Source organism: Artemia sp. Qi Xiang Cuo, chromosome 6 (assembly GCF_049724085.1).
Source record: "Artemia sp. Qi Xiang Cuo chromosome 6, ASM4972408v1, whole genome shotgun sequence".
In the NCBI taxonomy this organism is placed as follows: domain Eukaryota; kingdom Metazoa; phylum Arthropoda; class Branchiopoda; order Anostraca; family Artemiidae; genus Artemia; species Artemia sp. Qi Xiang Cuo.
The window spans coordinates 59,090,675-59,106,431 of record NC_142799.1 but is presented as its reverse complement, the minus strand read 5'-3'; the positions used below and the strand labels follow the sequence as shown (position 1 = coordinate 59,106,431).

Genomic DNA, 15,757 nt, shown 5'->3' with positions numbered 1-15,757 from the left:
TTGAGACATTTATTGCTTATATGGTCATCTGGTCTGCGCATTGTGTGGCCAAACCATCTCAGTCTTCTGTGCTTAACAATATCAGAGACAAGTGGGTGATCCCCACATCTTCTCCTTACTTGTTCATTCGAGATTCTGTCTGAGAGGCGGATACCCAGGATATAGCGCAGTCATTTGTGGTTGAATATATTCAAGTTCAACGCTTCAGCTGCTTTAAGTGACCACGTTTCACATCCATAGAGGTGGACAGAGAGAACCATAGCTTCATACACTCGGAGCTTTGTGCATGGCGATATTTCGCTCCACTTCTAGAGATACTTCCGTAGTTGAAGGAAGACACTCCAGGCTGACGATATGTGGCTCTGGATTTCTTCTGAAGATTCGTCGATCCGAGGTATTTGAACAATTGGACGTCCTATCTGATTACCATTTAGGGTCACAGAGGTTTCACCCAACCCATCTGTTCGCATAGATTTTGTTTTTAGTTGGCTTATTTGGAGACCAGTCGAGAGTGCCTTGACTGCAACGTCATTTATCATAGCATGGGCTTCTGCATCAGATTCAGCAAGCATTTCCACATTGTCAGCATAGTCAAGATCTGTGACGGAGAAGGACGGGCTCGAGTTTGTTTATTTTAGTTTTACTACCATTCAAGGCTGTATTCAGGATTCTGTTGGGGGGGAGGTGGCAATAAGAAACCGTAAAAACATATCAAAAGTGCATTTATGCATCTTTAATATGTCTTTTTGTGCTGGAGAAACATATTTTTTTGGGCGGGGGAGAGGGGTGGGGTGGGGACTCAATCCCCTAATCCCACTTCCTGGATATGGTTTTGCTATCATTAATATATTTTTTTATATTAATCCTAAAATGACCAATAAAGTTCAAGAAAAACTCGGAGATCCAACCTAACATTTTATTGGTGACATGTATAGAATTTAGATATTGCCTATGCAACCAGTCTTATCAAACAGTTTGTGTTGACGAACTGTAAGTAAGGAGCTAGCCAGCTCAATACTAACTGAAGACCCCCCCCTCCCCGAAAAGTTTGTTTGACTCGTAAAAACGTAACAAAAATGGATTAAACAAATTTTGTATGCTTTTTTTGAGGTTTTTTGTGTACCCCCCCCCCAAAAAAAAAATCTTGGGAGTAAAACTCCCTCCGAAAAAAATCCTGGGTACGGCCTTGATGTCTTTAGCTGTAAAATGACCCCCCAGAGTCCTTGGGGAGAGGCCTGCAAGTTATGAAATTCGTCTATTGTTCACATGTAGTATTTGTTATTTGGAAGTACGCACATTATTTTTTTTGGGGGGGGGGTTGTTCTTGGGATATATTTCTATTAATAGAATGTTCCATGGGGAGGGAAATTTCTGGAGGGTGAATATTCTATGGTAAATGTTACACTGGGGGCAAGGCCGTACCCAGGACTTTTTTCAGAGAGGGTTTTACTGAAATATTTTTTTTTTGGGGGGGGGGGGGTATACAAAAAACCTCAAAAAACGCATAAAAAATTTGTACATATCCATTTTTGTTACGTTTTTAAGACGGTTGACCAAAAAAGTTGCATATAATAAAAACAAATGATTTGTGTAAAGATTATATCTCTGAATCTGAATGGATTTGGTGATAAACGAGATGTATTGCAGTCTATGCTGCGCAACCTGGATATTTTGTGTCTGCAAAAGCATCACCTTTTGGACCACTCTACTACTCTTCCTTCGAGCCTGTCGCATCAGTTTAAGTGTTTTATCTCTTCAGCTACGCCAACAAGCGGACGCCCATCTGGAGGCGTTTGCATATCTATTCAAGAGAATAGGCTATTCCAGTTTCAGTGTTTGCTGTTAAATCGTTATTTTGACGATTCACAGGGTTCAATAAAAATCCATAGTATTGAATATGCTGAAGCAACGACAATTAGCAGTGTTTTCAAACCACCCTCTCCTCCTCACAAATTCCGCTGATGCTCTCAACAATCCAACCTTTTTTACTCACTTCTTGTCACTAACAGACAATGCAACTCAAAAAAAAAAAAAAAAAAAAAAAAAAAAGAAATAAAAGAAAAAAACAGAAAAACAGAAGAAACCACCAGTCGAAAAATGGCAACACTTACAGAGTTTTTTTTAGGCTCATCTGGATCTTTCTCTTCCATCTTGTGAGCCATCTTGTGCGATCTCGTTTTGGTCTGAAAAAAAAAAAACAATGAATTTGGTCTATTGATGGTACAGAAAGTGATGAAAATGTTTGTTAAGTACTTCAATGGGAAGACAATAATGTTACTCCTAGAACTTGAATGAAAATAAATGAAAGATTTCAATGAAACCTAAAAAAAAAAGGATTTTCCCTTTCATAAGAGATTATGTTAGTAGAGGCTTTGGTACACTGCAGCACCAAGCTGCTTGAGGCCAACATAGCAAAGCGAGTTCCCCTTCCATCCCACTCTTTTCAAAGCTTCAAGCTTTGTCCCATGTCAAGAAGTTCCAATCTCCATTAAATCCTTCCTTGTGACCTCCTTGCACCCCCCCCCATTCGGGGACGGGTTTGGCGTGACTGATGGCCAGAAAACAGCCATCTTTGGAAATATATCATCCTTCTTATGTAAAAGATGTCCTAGCTTGCTAAAATACAGTTTTACGCTATGCATTCCATTACTTCATGATGTCCAAGACTGTTATTTGGTACGAATTTCATAGTTGATGGGAACAGGAGCGTAGGTTTGGTTTTCATTTTTGAGATGGGAGGTAAATAATGTGCAAACAAAATCATCCAGTTTGTCAAGAAAAAAGGAAAATGAACGTTAGCCTTATTTCTTTCCACCCCTTTGAATCCAGGCAATAATTGGTGTGTTGTTGGTTGCTTAAATAGGCTAAACCTAATTGAACCAGGGACCAAGGGTAAAAGACCTCTTTTTGGAAAGTACCACTTTTCCTCGGCATTCCGGAAAAACAGAGACGGGTTTTGGACCGCCCCTTTTTTACTACTGCATGACGCAATCCAAGTGTAGTAACAACATCCCCCCCTTTCATCTGCCTTCTTGGTGAAAGACGTCATTAAGGAAAATTTATACAAAAATAACTTAGGCTTTTCAAGCTAATTTAAAAAAAAAAAAAAATATGGGTAAGTGGAAATGCAAATAAATATTGAAGGTAAGTTACAACCCGTCATTACGGAAAAAAGTTAAGCGTATATCCGTTTTTGTTTTGATTTATAAATTCGAGTGTTTTCAAAGAAACCAACAATTGTACACAAAAAGGAATTTTCTTCCAATGACCTAAATACATAATTATGGTACTTTTGCACCGAAAAGCCAGTGTAATATCATGGAATGACAGGCACAAGAAGAACATGGACAAATTTTACTACTCTCCTCCCAACCCGAATGAGTAAGTTAAGTTTTAATCTATAGAATTAAATTTGTTTAAAAAGTTTTTTTAACTGAAAGTAAGGAGTGACATTATAACTTAAAACGAACAGAAATTATTCTGTATATGAAAGGGGTTGTCCCCTCCTCAACACCTATCTCTTTACGCTAAATTTCGACTCCGTGTAGCAACTCTACTTTTTAAAACAATAAAAACTTAAGCGTAAGGAGCAAGGTGTTGAGGATGGGGCAGTCCCTTTCATATCCGGAATAATTTCTGTTCGTTTTAAGTTTTAATGTCGCTCCTTACTTTCAGTAAAAAAATTTTTTTTTTTTAATTTAGTTTCTGAACGTTTTTCAACTAATACAGGCTTGAATTTGGCTCATCGTACATGGAACATTAAAAAAAAAAATTGCATATTAATTTTGGCAGATTTATTCCATATATGAAGGCCTCTTCCTTAATGAACGTTTTTCAACTAATACAGGCTTGAATTTGGCTCATCGTACATGGAACATTAAAAAAAAAATTGCATATTAATTTTGGCAGATTTATTCCATATTTGAAGGCCTCTTCCTTAATGCCTTGCTCTTTACGCTAAAGCTGTTAGCACTTTCTTTCAGCCAAAAAAATTCTCCTTTGTATCCTTTCATTTGAATAACACTTTAATCTCTAATCGGTTTCTCGATCACTCCAGAAAAGCCCCCTTCCACGAAAATTATTTCCCAGAAAACAAAGAAAAAAATTCCTGGGTATGGCCTTGTCCCCAGTGTAACGTTTCCCCTAGAATATTCACACTCCAGAAATTTCCCTCCCCATGAAACAATCTACTCATGAAAATCTATCCCAAGAGCAGCCCCCCCCCCCCAAAAAAAAATGTGCATACTTTCCAATAAAGAATACTACATGTAAACAATAGACGAATTTCATAACATAACTTACAGGCCTCTCCAAACGGACTGTATGGTCCTTTTACAGCTACAGACATCAAGACCATACCCAGGATTTTTTTTTGGGGACGGGGTTTTACTCAAAGATTTTTTTGGGGGGAGGGGAGGGTTTACGCAAAAAAACTCAAAAAACACATACAAAAAATGTTTTAATCCATTTTTGTTGCGTTTTTACGAGTTAAACAAACATTTCGTGGGGGGGGGGTGTCAAACCCCCCCCTCTGGGTACGGCCTTGAACGACATAGTTGTTTGATCTTTGGTTCCAAGTCTTTGGTGACACCAGCATATTGCACATGTCCTCCAAATCTGCCCGACCCATCTATCACAAATAGTTTTGCATTCAAAGTTTGCTCATTCACCAAAGCTCTTCCTTTGCTGAGAACCCGCCCGGAAAAGGGAGAAGCCCTGCTCCATTCTGACAGACCTCCATGTAATGGTCGATGCATTTTTTACAACTTCAGATATATTTTAATATTTCCTCCCTGAATCCCATTGTTCCACTTGCTGTCAATCCTTTCTCCTTAAACTGGACTACCTTAACCCTGTCAACTTGCATGTCCTTTTGTGTCACAATGGGTAACTTCCTGGCAGCATGTAATAAACTCTGAGCAAAAACTGGCATTGAAACTTCATTGGGATGCAGAAAAGTTAACACTTCCAACAACTTCAAAAATCTCCACTAAGTATTTGATCAAGGACATATCTAGCAGCAGCAAAATAATGTTTCTGAACATGCTGAATGAATGAGCATTTTGGAAGCTTGTCTACTGACTAGAGACAATTGACAATCTTGTCACTCACAACTGTCTGTAGCAGTGGCAGAAAATTCTTTTCATCTTTAAATGGGTGAAGCATTACTTCATTCCTAACCTCCTTGGTTGCTTTGGGTTTTAAGACTTGTCCAGTCATTGTCAAGACCAGCATATTCAGCTTTATATAGAGTTCATGCACAATAGGCTCTTCCTGTTGAAACTTTTCTGTGAAATGTGTGAGGAGATTCAAAATATCAACAACAAACTGACACTCTGCTTTCATGGTCAGTTAATATCAGCTGGATGATCTCTTTGTATGCATTTGATTTGATAAGATTAGGGTTTTTCTTTGGAATTTAGACAACAAAGTATTCAACAGAGCTGGCATCTGTCCCCTTAGCCTCAAAGCAGCAGGTCCTATTGTTAACCAATTGGTGGGTGAAAGTGGGACTTTGAAACACCAGTTTTCTCTTGTATCTTCCCATAGTCTTCTTGTCTAGCTGGCCAGCCACTAAAAAAGTACTACCCTTTGATGATCAGATCACGACAATTCTTGCTGATTTCCTGCAAACCCTTCAAAAAGCATTGGGTACGAAATGGATCTTGCAGGTACCAATACCAAGGAGACCTTCACTACTTATCAATTCCCTTTTTTCACTGTCAATCAGTCAGAAAGTTTTTGTTCATGTTCATACTGTCACAAATTAATGCTAGTAGTTTAGAGATAGATAAACCGCTCTCATAGATTGTTCTGACTTCATCTGTGGCATGACCAGTAAATAAAGTTTTCAGATGTCTTTCTACCACTCAAATCATCTTTTCAGACCAGATTTGGGTCTTCATTTGAAACTCTTTCTTACTTTCTGAGTTTGTGGCTTCCTCAAACTTGACAACATAATAACTAATGCAGACTTAATCAAGGGTCATCTTCTGAAAATAGGTTCCCATTTTGATTAATAAATAAGCAAACTTAGTTTGCCCAAAGAAAAAGTTTTTTACGGCTGTATCTCTAAACATTTTTCCAAATAAGTCTGCAGATTTCCCAGATTAGTCAGACTCAATCATCTACAGAGCCAACATAATTTCTGCAATTGTTTTTTTTTTATCCTAAACTAGATAAGGACCTAAGTGCATGAGCAGTTTTGATGGTTTGCCACTCGCCACAGAAGATACTGCTGAGAGACAAAGCTGATTTGGCATTAGGTTTATGGTAACATTCTTCTTATGTTCAGCAGTCCTGGCATGCTTGAAGTAAAGCATAGGAGCCCTTATGCAGATACAATATTGAAAAGAAAACAGATCTCCCTGAACAGCTCTACACCACTCTTTCATTTGTTGTCTCTTCACATCTTATGCTTCTAACCAAGTCTCTTTGAATTTGCACTTTCCCATTCTTATTCAAACTGAAACTTCAAAAAAGAAAAGAAGATAGTAGAAAAATATATCAGCTATTACCAGAAATGTATTCAAATAAAAAAGGGTGCTAGGAGGTAGTCTAATAGTTTGAGAGATATAAATAAGCTTAAAATTGTACAAGAAACCAGGTTTTAATGCTGCTTCCTTTGTATTTTGTGCTTGGAACCATTCTCTTATTTTTTTTTTCTCTGTGTGTAACAGTGACACCCAGAAAAGTTTTTCAAGTATTTAACAAAGCCAACTGAATTCTACCATCGCCTAGCCTATTGACTCCAGAGGCAAAGGGGATCACTTCCCTTCATTACTAACTGGTCTGCTCTATCCAGACAGTAATGCTGTAGCCTATGCAACAACAAGTTTTGTCTTTCTTAGACAAGCAGAAACAGGTTCCAAGAATTACAATTGAAACAAAAAAAAATGAAAAAAGGTTTTGGTAGGTTTAGGTAGCCTTCAGGATACAGAGCTTTAAACCAAAGCAAGAAAAGAGACTTTAAGTACCTTTATGAATTTAAGGGACCAATAGTGACCTTCACTCAATATTAGGGACTTTATGGCAGCCCTAAGAGAACCAGTTGATTTGTGAAAAATATATATATGGCAAATTATTGAGTCAGTCTTAGGAAAGCATCTTGGGACGTCTCATATGTACTGTTGCTATATTGCTCTCAAACATTGTCATTTGTTAACTTTATGTAAGTAAAAAATAAAACTATTGTTTATTATGATTTCTTTGTTTGTATTGTAAGATATCAGGAAGATCTCTTATGACCTCTAGGAAATGCTCAATTGGGAATCTGAAATACAGAGGAATAATATTCCTCATAGCCTGTACTCACTAGTTTTTAAGAGATAGGTAACAAAACTCTTCATTAAATGGACAAGGGATTCAAACCCTTAATTCTGATACCTCTCAACTTAAGTAAATCCTCCCCTAAATTCAACCCTTACCCCCCTCCCATTATAATGGCCTGACAGTCTACATCCTTTTCTAAGCGAGGCAGGCATAAGACCTGAAGATGCACCCACATCAGCTCAAGGCTGGGTTTACTGGAAAAGGAATGTCTGCTCTCTCAATGCTGGCACAAAGTCAGCAGAATTAAGTCAAGTAAGTCAATCTGTATTTTTTGGTTTACTGAAATCTCTTCCCCCTGATGATCCCAAAGACTATAGGCCAAGTCTATAGCCCAAAGAATCTGTAAAAATAAAAGAAAGCACTGAAATAATTAAAATTTTAAGGAAAAATCTTGTAGAGCATTTCTATTTGGGACTGTATTTGTAAGTGAATTGATTAGCCTACTAGGCTATATTTTGAAAGAGCATAAAAAAGAAACTAAAATACCTGGTTTTTACTGAATTTGTAATGGATGAAAAACTTACAGCAATGGATTTCCATGCTAAGATATGTCCTGGGGAAGCATTTTGAAGTACCCACCTCCACTGCTTCCCAAGGGCCATTACAAATAAAAGTAAAACCTTGTAAAATAGATCTTCTGCATTAATGAAGCACAAAAAAGTATTTTCAGCTTCACAATTTTGTTCAATCCCAATTAATGATGTTTCAAAGATCTGTGAACATATTTCCTAAATTTTGAAAATTGCTGTTAAAAAATTGGCTTAAAATGATACTCAAATAACAGGAATAACCCAAGAAAGAAGTCATTTTTCCAGTCCCTTAAGTAATGTTTGATGCTTAAATGGGCAGAGTGAAAGAACCATGGCACCTAACACTCCTCCACTGCTGTTGTTCACTGTGTTCTCCTTCCAAATCAAGAACTAAATTATGATAGTATTGTTTACTAAAAAGGAGGATATCCAGTTCTGCCATGACCACTTGAATCAGAACTGTGAAAAGTATAAGCAGCTCATCAAAAAATTGAAAGAACGCACCAATGCAGGCAAACAAAACCTTGGCATACGCAATTTCAAAATCATGAAAAAAATGGTCTGTCTACATCTGCCCCAATGCAGATGTAGAACCCCAAAAATTGGACAGAGCACATAGTGTAAATACTAGTGTTATATCTACTGAAAGACAATCAACTGTTTCTAGTGCTGATTTATCCAAATCTGAAACAAACTCTGAAAGATTTTGGACTGCAAATTCATCAACAGCTGCAACAACCTTTGCCTCACTAGATAACCACATGGACAAGCCCAATTGCCAGACCAACCACCAAAGTAAGAAACACCTGCAAAGAGTAAGTCCAACATTGTCTGCTCTTATTACTAATGTTGACCAGCTTACTAACAATCTGAATGAGCTGAAAATTGTTGTTTACTCAAAACATTATGATCTGGTTCTTCTCATCAAAGTTTGCCCAAAGTCTAGTAGTATTAAGTTGGCTGAATCCCATATTAAGTTCCCTGGATCTTTTGTTATTTTGAATTTTTAGTCACCAAATTGTAGATGTGGTACATTGACACTTGTTAAAGCATCCTACAGTGCCCAACAAGTTAGTATATCTTGCAACTCAGATTATATGGAAGCTATATGGCTTGATCTCACTGATCACAACATGATGGTAACTCAAATAGGCTGCATATATAGGAGCCCCTCTGCCCCAGATCAGCTCAAAATGGAAAGAGTGATTACAAGTATGTTTTTTAAGGCAACTGAAAGCTTCAAAGGGAATTTGCTGTTAGCTGGTGACTTTAACTTCCCCACCCTTCACTGGAGAGAAGGCTTCCTATTTGACCCTTTCCAGCAGGATATAAGCTCCTCTAACCCTTTCTCTAAGTGTCTAACCCTTTCTCTAAGTGTCTTTCTCTAACCCTTTCATGATCTGATCCTACCTCAGATAGTTGAAAAGCCAACCAGTCATTGAATTTTTCAGAGACCAACCCTCCTTGATTTGGTATTCCTTTAGGAATGAAGAACAGCAACAAAACATAAGTTACCACCCCCCTTTCAGCAAAAGTGACCACCTTGCCATCAAAGTCAACTTAGCCTTTCACAAGATAAAAAACAATAATATCAAGAAGACTTACACTGACTATGCAGCAATCAAAGGAGAGTTGAGTGGCGTGGACTGGGGGTCTTGGCTTCAAGGAGAGGTAGATCAACAGTGGATCAGATTCCAAGAGGAGCTTACAATGCTCCAGAAAAAGCACACATCTACCAAACTCATGCCAAAGCCCAAGACACTCCCACACATGACCCTTCAGATATCTAGAGAACAAAACCAAAAAAGCTGATACTGCAGCAAGTAATGTAAAATGGGGAAAGATTATCACTATGAAAAGTTTGCAATTGCTTGAAATAAACTACAATATCTCACTAAACAACCATATTCAAACTTTGAGTCCAAGCTTGCAGATGATAGCAAGAGAAACCCCAAAAGGTTCTGGAACTACGTATCCAGCAAAGATCATAGTGGACATTTAATAAAGAAACTGAAGAAATCTGATGTCATGAAAACTATTGACCTACAAGAAATTGCTAAATTACTCAACAAGCAATTTGCATCAGTGTTTACTAATAAACCTGACAGCCCTCTCCCCAACAGTCCAGCATACAGTGTACTGAACCTTATACCACCTATCATGATTACTCCAGGGTCTGCCACAAAGCAACTTGAAGTGCTAGATGTTAATAAGTCATCAGGGCAGGATAACATTCACTCAAGGCTCCTAAAAGAACTGGCTAATGAGATATGAACTCCATTATGTAAAATATTTCAGAAGTCCCTCAACTCAAAGACTTCGCCTTTGGGTTGAAAGAGCTCTTACATTAAACAAATATTCAAGAAAGGTGCAAATATTCAAGACAAATGCAGAAAATTATTAGCCAATCAGCTTAACCTCAGCCGTAGCAAGAACCCTGGAATGCATTGTGAATGCTGAAATTCTAACACATCTTCTGTCCAACAGTATACTGTCACTGGACAAGCAGAGCTTAATTCCCAGAAAGTCAGTTAAGACCAACGTACTTGAAACCTACAATATTATCACTGACCTTCTGGAGAGAGGATTACTTGTTGACCTTATTTTGCTTGACCTTGCCAAAGGGTCTGACAAGGTACCCCACAGACACCTTAGGGCCAAATTATCAGTAGTTGGCATTCACAATGATGTAGTAGAATGGGAGATGAATTTCCTGACAGACCAAGAGCAGCAGGTCCAACTTTTTACCAATAATGGCAATAAAGTATTCTCCAAACCATGCAACATTGTCAGTGGAGTTCTTCAGGGTACTGTCCTAGGCCCCACCCTCTTCCTCATTTACATAAGTGATATGATAAAGGAAGCCACAAATAATATCATGCTTTATGCTGATGACTCCAAGCTTTTTGGACCAACTGTTCAACAAAGCCTGCAATCAGACCTCCAGAGAATTCAGAAGTAGACCAGTGAATGGCTGCTAAAGTTTAACATTAATAAATGCAATGTCCTCCATTTTGGCAATAACAATCCTCACCACCAGTATACCATGCATGACCAAAAGTTGCAGTCTGATATTCAGCTACAAACCAGTTGTGAAGAATGAGACTTGGGAGAACTTGTTGATGAGTAACTGAAATTCCAAAGGCATTGGTAACAATTTGTGTTGAAAGCTAATTTGAGACTAGGCCTGCTGAAATGCACTATTACCAGCTGCTCCCATACTGTCTTCCTGAGACTTTACAAGGCTATTGTTAGGCTATTCTTGGACTTTGGAATATGCCTGCCCTCCCCTCTTACAAGCATGACACCAGAATAACTGAAGGATTCAAAGACATACCACCAAATGCATCACAGGTCTGCAAAATATGCCGTATGATAAGAGACTTTAGCACGTAAAACTACCAACACTGGTCTTCAGATGTTGCAGATGTTATATGATGCTGACCTACAAATATAATAGTCAACCAAAAAACACCCTCCTCACAATTTATATAGGTCAACACAACACTAGAGGACACTCACAGAAGCTAGCAAAGCAAAGAGTGAAGACCAGAATACTCCAAAACTTTTTTACCAAGCGCATTTCCAACAACTGGAACAACCTCTAAGGCAAAACTGTGACTGCACCCACTAGTGCTTCCCTCAAGTCAAGACTTGACAAAGAATGGAACAACAAGCCATTGAAATATAAGTGGGACAGTCCATCCCTCTCAGCTGCCAACTAATGCAACATCACTGGGCCCATTTCACAGTTACATTCCAAATTAACATCATTGACATGGACCAGAACAGATCCAGCATGGACCTTATTTTGCTCCAAAGTGCAAATTAAGGTAAATGAGTAATGCACTAGTGGAATCAACTCTTTGAAGATAAAGTGGCTGCTGATTCAACAGGTGCATTCAAGAAAAATCTAGACAAAGAATGGCTACAGCTAGAGTTTCTGTACAACTGGGAAGCTGCTGAGTCCTCAACCCAAAATTATCAAACAACCCAAAGAAGTCACAATGCAGCATTACAAGGATGAAAATCCTTAATTTTGCTCCAAGCTGCAATTTAAGGTAATTTAAAGGTAATTGCATTTTTGGTATAAGCTTAGGAGTCCAGCTGGACATAAGGAAACATGTTAAGAAAACAAATACTTACTTCATAATATGCAGAATAATCATAGCTAACACATTTTGCAGGGAGAAAGCCTTTATCTTCACTTCTTTTTTTTCCAGTTTTTCTAAGAAATCCATGAATTTCTTAGAGCATAAATATTAACAGAGTATATACCCTCCCCCTAATATTCAAATATATACCCAGAATTGCATCCCAAATCTAAATAGGCCTATAATATTCATTTGCATTAAAAATGGGTTAGATTTGTAGGTGGCACTATAATTTAGCTAGGATGAAAGTGAAAATGTCGTTTGATACCCTTTTTTGTCTTTCATAATTCAATAATTGCTTCTGTTGCAAATTACATCTTGAGCCCTTAAAGGGGTCCCTGAAGTATTTTATATGAATTATGAAAGAGCATTAAAAAATTTATCAAATGATGTTTTCACTTTCATCCCAGCTAAATTATATGACCCATTGCAAAGTAACCATGGAATTTACCCATCCCCCTAATGTGTAAATATATACCCTGAATTTTTTACAGCAAAGTTTTGAATTGTAAAATTCAGTGCTATTTTTGTCAACTGCATTTGAAAAACTTGAAACATTAGGAAAACAGTTTATATTTGAGTTACCTAATAAATGAGGTTTGAATTGTTATAAATAAGTATTTTTGGAATATATTACTCTTGAACAACTTATTTTAAAACTAGTGATATGTGTTTATCAACTTTTCAATAACTTAACTAGCATTGATAACTTCTTTGTTTGGTTACAAAAATGAAATACCTTTGGGGCCCCTTTAAGGGCTCAAGATGAAACTTGCAACAGAAGCAATTATTGAATTATGAAAGAACATAAAAAAAGGCATCAACTGATATTTTCACTTTCATCCTAGCTAAATTATAGTGCCACCTGCAAATTTACCTACAAATGAACTTTATCTCAACCCTCAAGATGTGCAAATATATAGCCCTAACCTGATTTGAATATATTTAGGGATGGGGGTAAAGTTCATTTGTCATGCAAATGAACTTTACCTAGAATTATATACTCTGGCTAAACTGGAAAAACAAGAAGATAAGTGAAGATAAAGGTTCTCCCCTTGCAAGATGTATTAACAATGATTATTCTACAGATTGTGAAGTAAGAAATATTTTCTTAATATGTTTCCTTGTGTCCAGCTGGGCTCCAAGCTTATACTGTATTTTTAAAACTGTAAGTAGCCTAGGCAGATTTCCAAGACTTTGAAATCAGAAAAGGCTTAAAATAGTAGCTTGGCATAACCTTCTCAGATCATGTTTTTGGCTCTGGATTCATTGCTGAAAGATTAATTTTTATAGTCTAGCCCCTTTTTAAGATAGCCAATAGTAGCTTGTCAAGAATTTTCCCATTAAACCTTGGTAAATTTTTACCAAATTATATTATTGACTAACAACTAAAGTGAATATACCACTTGATGCCTTTTTTTATGCTCTTTACAAATACAGTAATCATTTTTGTTGGATAAGAATTATACCCCCACCCCTATATATACCAATTCAGGATATACTGCTAATTCTATAAACTGTGATTGGTATATACAGGGGTAGGGGTAAAATTCATTCCCAACAAAAATGATTATTATATTTGGAAAGAGCATAGAAAAAGGCATTAAGTGGTATATTCACTTTATTTGTAAAGTCAAAAATATGATTTGATGAAAATTTAGTCAATAAGATGAATAAAGAAAAATTTACCAAACTATTTGCCAACTAATGGTACTTATGCTGGTCTAGGCCTACTTTAACATTAGGATACTCCTTCTGAAGAACAACTAATATTTCCAATAAAATTCTACTTTAGCTACTTTTGGCTATCTTTGAAAGGGGTTAGGGTAAAAGACCTCTTTTTGGGAAAGACCACTTTTCTTTGGCATTCTGTAAAAATAGCAATGGGTTTTTGGACCACCTCTTTTTGCTACAACATGAAGCAATGTGAGGGCAGTAACAAGAACCCTGCCTTCTAGGTCAAATTTTCACCAATGATTTGTCAGCATAAATTGAAAATATGATCTCTGTTTTGAAAAGCAATTAAAAAGAAAAATTATATTTAAATATTTGTGATATATAGAATAAATATCAAGCAATAAAAGTTACATTCCTAGAATCAGAAGAAAATCATCCTGTCATATATGACAGGCTGATTTATGACAGCCTGTCATATCTGTCAATATATGAATAAAACTGAAACACTAAAAGGATATATAGCCTACATCAAAATAGGATAATTGGTATTTCCATAAAGAGGTCCCTTCAGGTAAGTCAATAAACTAATAGTTTCAAGTGGTTGATCTTAAATAATCTGAATAATAACCATATTGATGCATAGGCTAGCTTAGACTTTTAGCTATTCATTAATATACCCAATCCTTCTCAATTCCTCTTTGGTAACAATATGTGAGGGTTTTAGTTTTACACAATTTTACTCAATTGGATACTGGTTGTTTACCCTAGATTAAGAAAATGAAACTTTCAGGGATGGGTCTGCAGGCTAAAGTATGTCCCAGGAGTGTATTTTAAAGTACCTACATCCACTCCTTCTCCCTCTAGGGGATCCTAAAATTTGACTACATGACAGATCTATAGGCTATTAACAAAAAGCTGATAGTCTTATGATTCTAAAAGTTTTATTTTTTGATTTTTATTCTTAAGATCATTCACTTAAAACAATTAGTTTATTGATAGATCTAGAAAGACCTCTTTTTGGAAATAGCCTAGGTACCAATTAGCCTAGGCTATCCCTTTTTAATGTAAATATATTTTTAGTGTTTCAGTATTATTCACATATTAACAAAAAGCTGATTGTCTTCTGAATCTTAACTTTTATTTCTTGATTTTTATTTTATAAATCACTAGTATTAAATAGCCTACATACTTTTTTTCATTTCACTTGCTTGTCAAAACAGAGACCACATATTGGATTAAGGATGACAAATTATTCCCACTTGGCTGGCTCTAGTGAGAGATGATTGGGTCTACACTTGGATTGTGTCACACTGTAGTAAAAAAGGGACAGTCCAAAAGGCCAATGCCCTCTTGGGGGAAGAAGGGGTGGCAGTAAGCAGGCCTCTTTCAAAAAGTCTCTTTACAGGGCAATGTTTAGGCTCTAGAAAAATTACTGTAAGTTTTATTCACCTAACTTAGCTATTTCCCAAGATAGCAAAAGTCCTGTCTAGAAATTGATCCAACAGAAGTCTAACCTAAATGAGCTTTAAGAGCCAAACTCCACTCTAACCTATTTTTTATTTAAATTTCAATCATTCTGTTACCTTGATTAAGTCTGGAAGCCAATAATAGTTATTGGCCTGGTTCTTATATCACCTGGTTCCTCACTTTCTGATTCTCAGATCCAAAACTGTGTGGTCCAAAATTACGTGGCAGTTTTATTTCTTGTATGAGATTAACGGCGACTCTTATTCCCACGGCTACAGAATAAGATTATCAAGTCGTTTCCATAGTTTTCTTCTTTCTCTTTTCGTCTCCTTTCGATCTTCATCAATGGAAGTTTAAATAGAGTAAGATAATTGCAATCAGATCAATTCTTCTTTAATAAAAGTATCTTTTCCTTAAGAGAACATCATTTAATTCTTGAAATTGACACCGTAAGAAAAAAATTAATTAAATAATTTTTTTTAAGTGTTTTTATCCTCTTGTGGTATACCAGACAAGCACATTAAAGCAATTATTGCTACGTATAAGAACAACACTGCTGCGCTTAAAGTGGGAAATGAGATTAGCAGCTGGTTTCGT

General features: G+C 36.7%; 1 protein-coding gene across 3 annotated transcripts in view; it reads right to left on the bottom strand.

Moving 5' to 3' along the window:
• The window catches only part of LOC148951462 (uncharacterized), a 59,994-nt gene extending 44,586 nt beyond the window's left edge, over positions 1-15,408 (bottom strand). For all 3 annotated transcript variants that reach the window (XM_089090288.1, XM_089090289.1, XM_089090290.1), the window contains exons 1-2: positions 15,277-15,408; positions 2,112-2,183 (exon numbers count right to left, since the gene is read on the bottom strand). In XM_089090288.1, the coding sequence (XP_088946414.1) occupies positions 2,112-2,131 (20 nt within the window). In that variant the 5' untranslated portion in view covers positions 2,132-2,183; positions 15,277-15,408. The remainder of the gene's footprint in view (positions 1-2,111; positions 2,184-15,276) is intronic.
• Between the last annotated feature and the right edge of the window lie 349 nt (positions 15,409-15,757).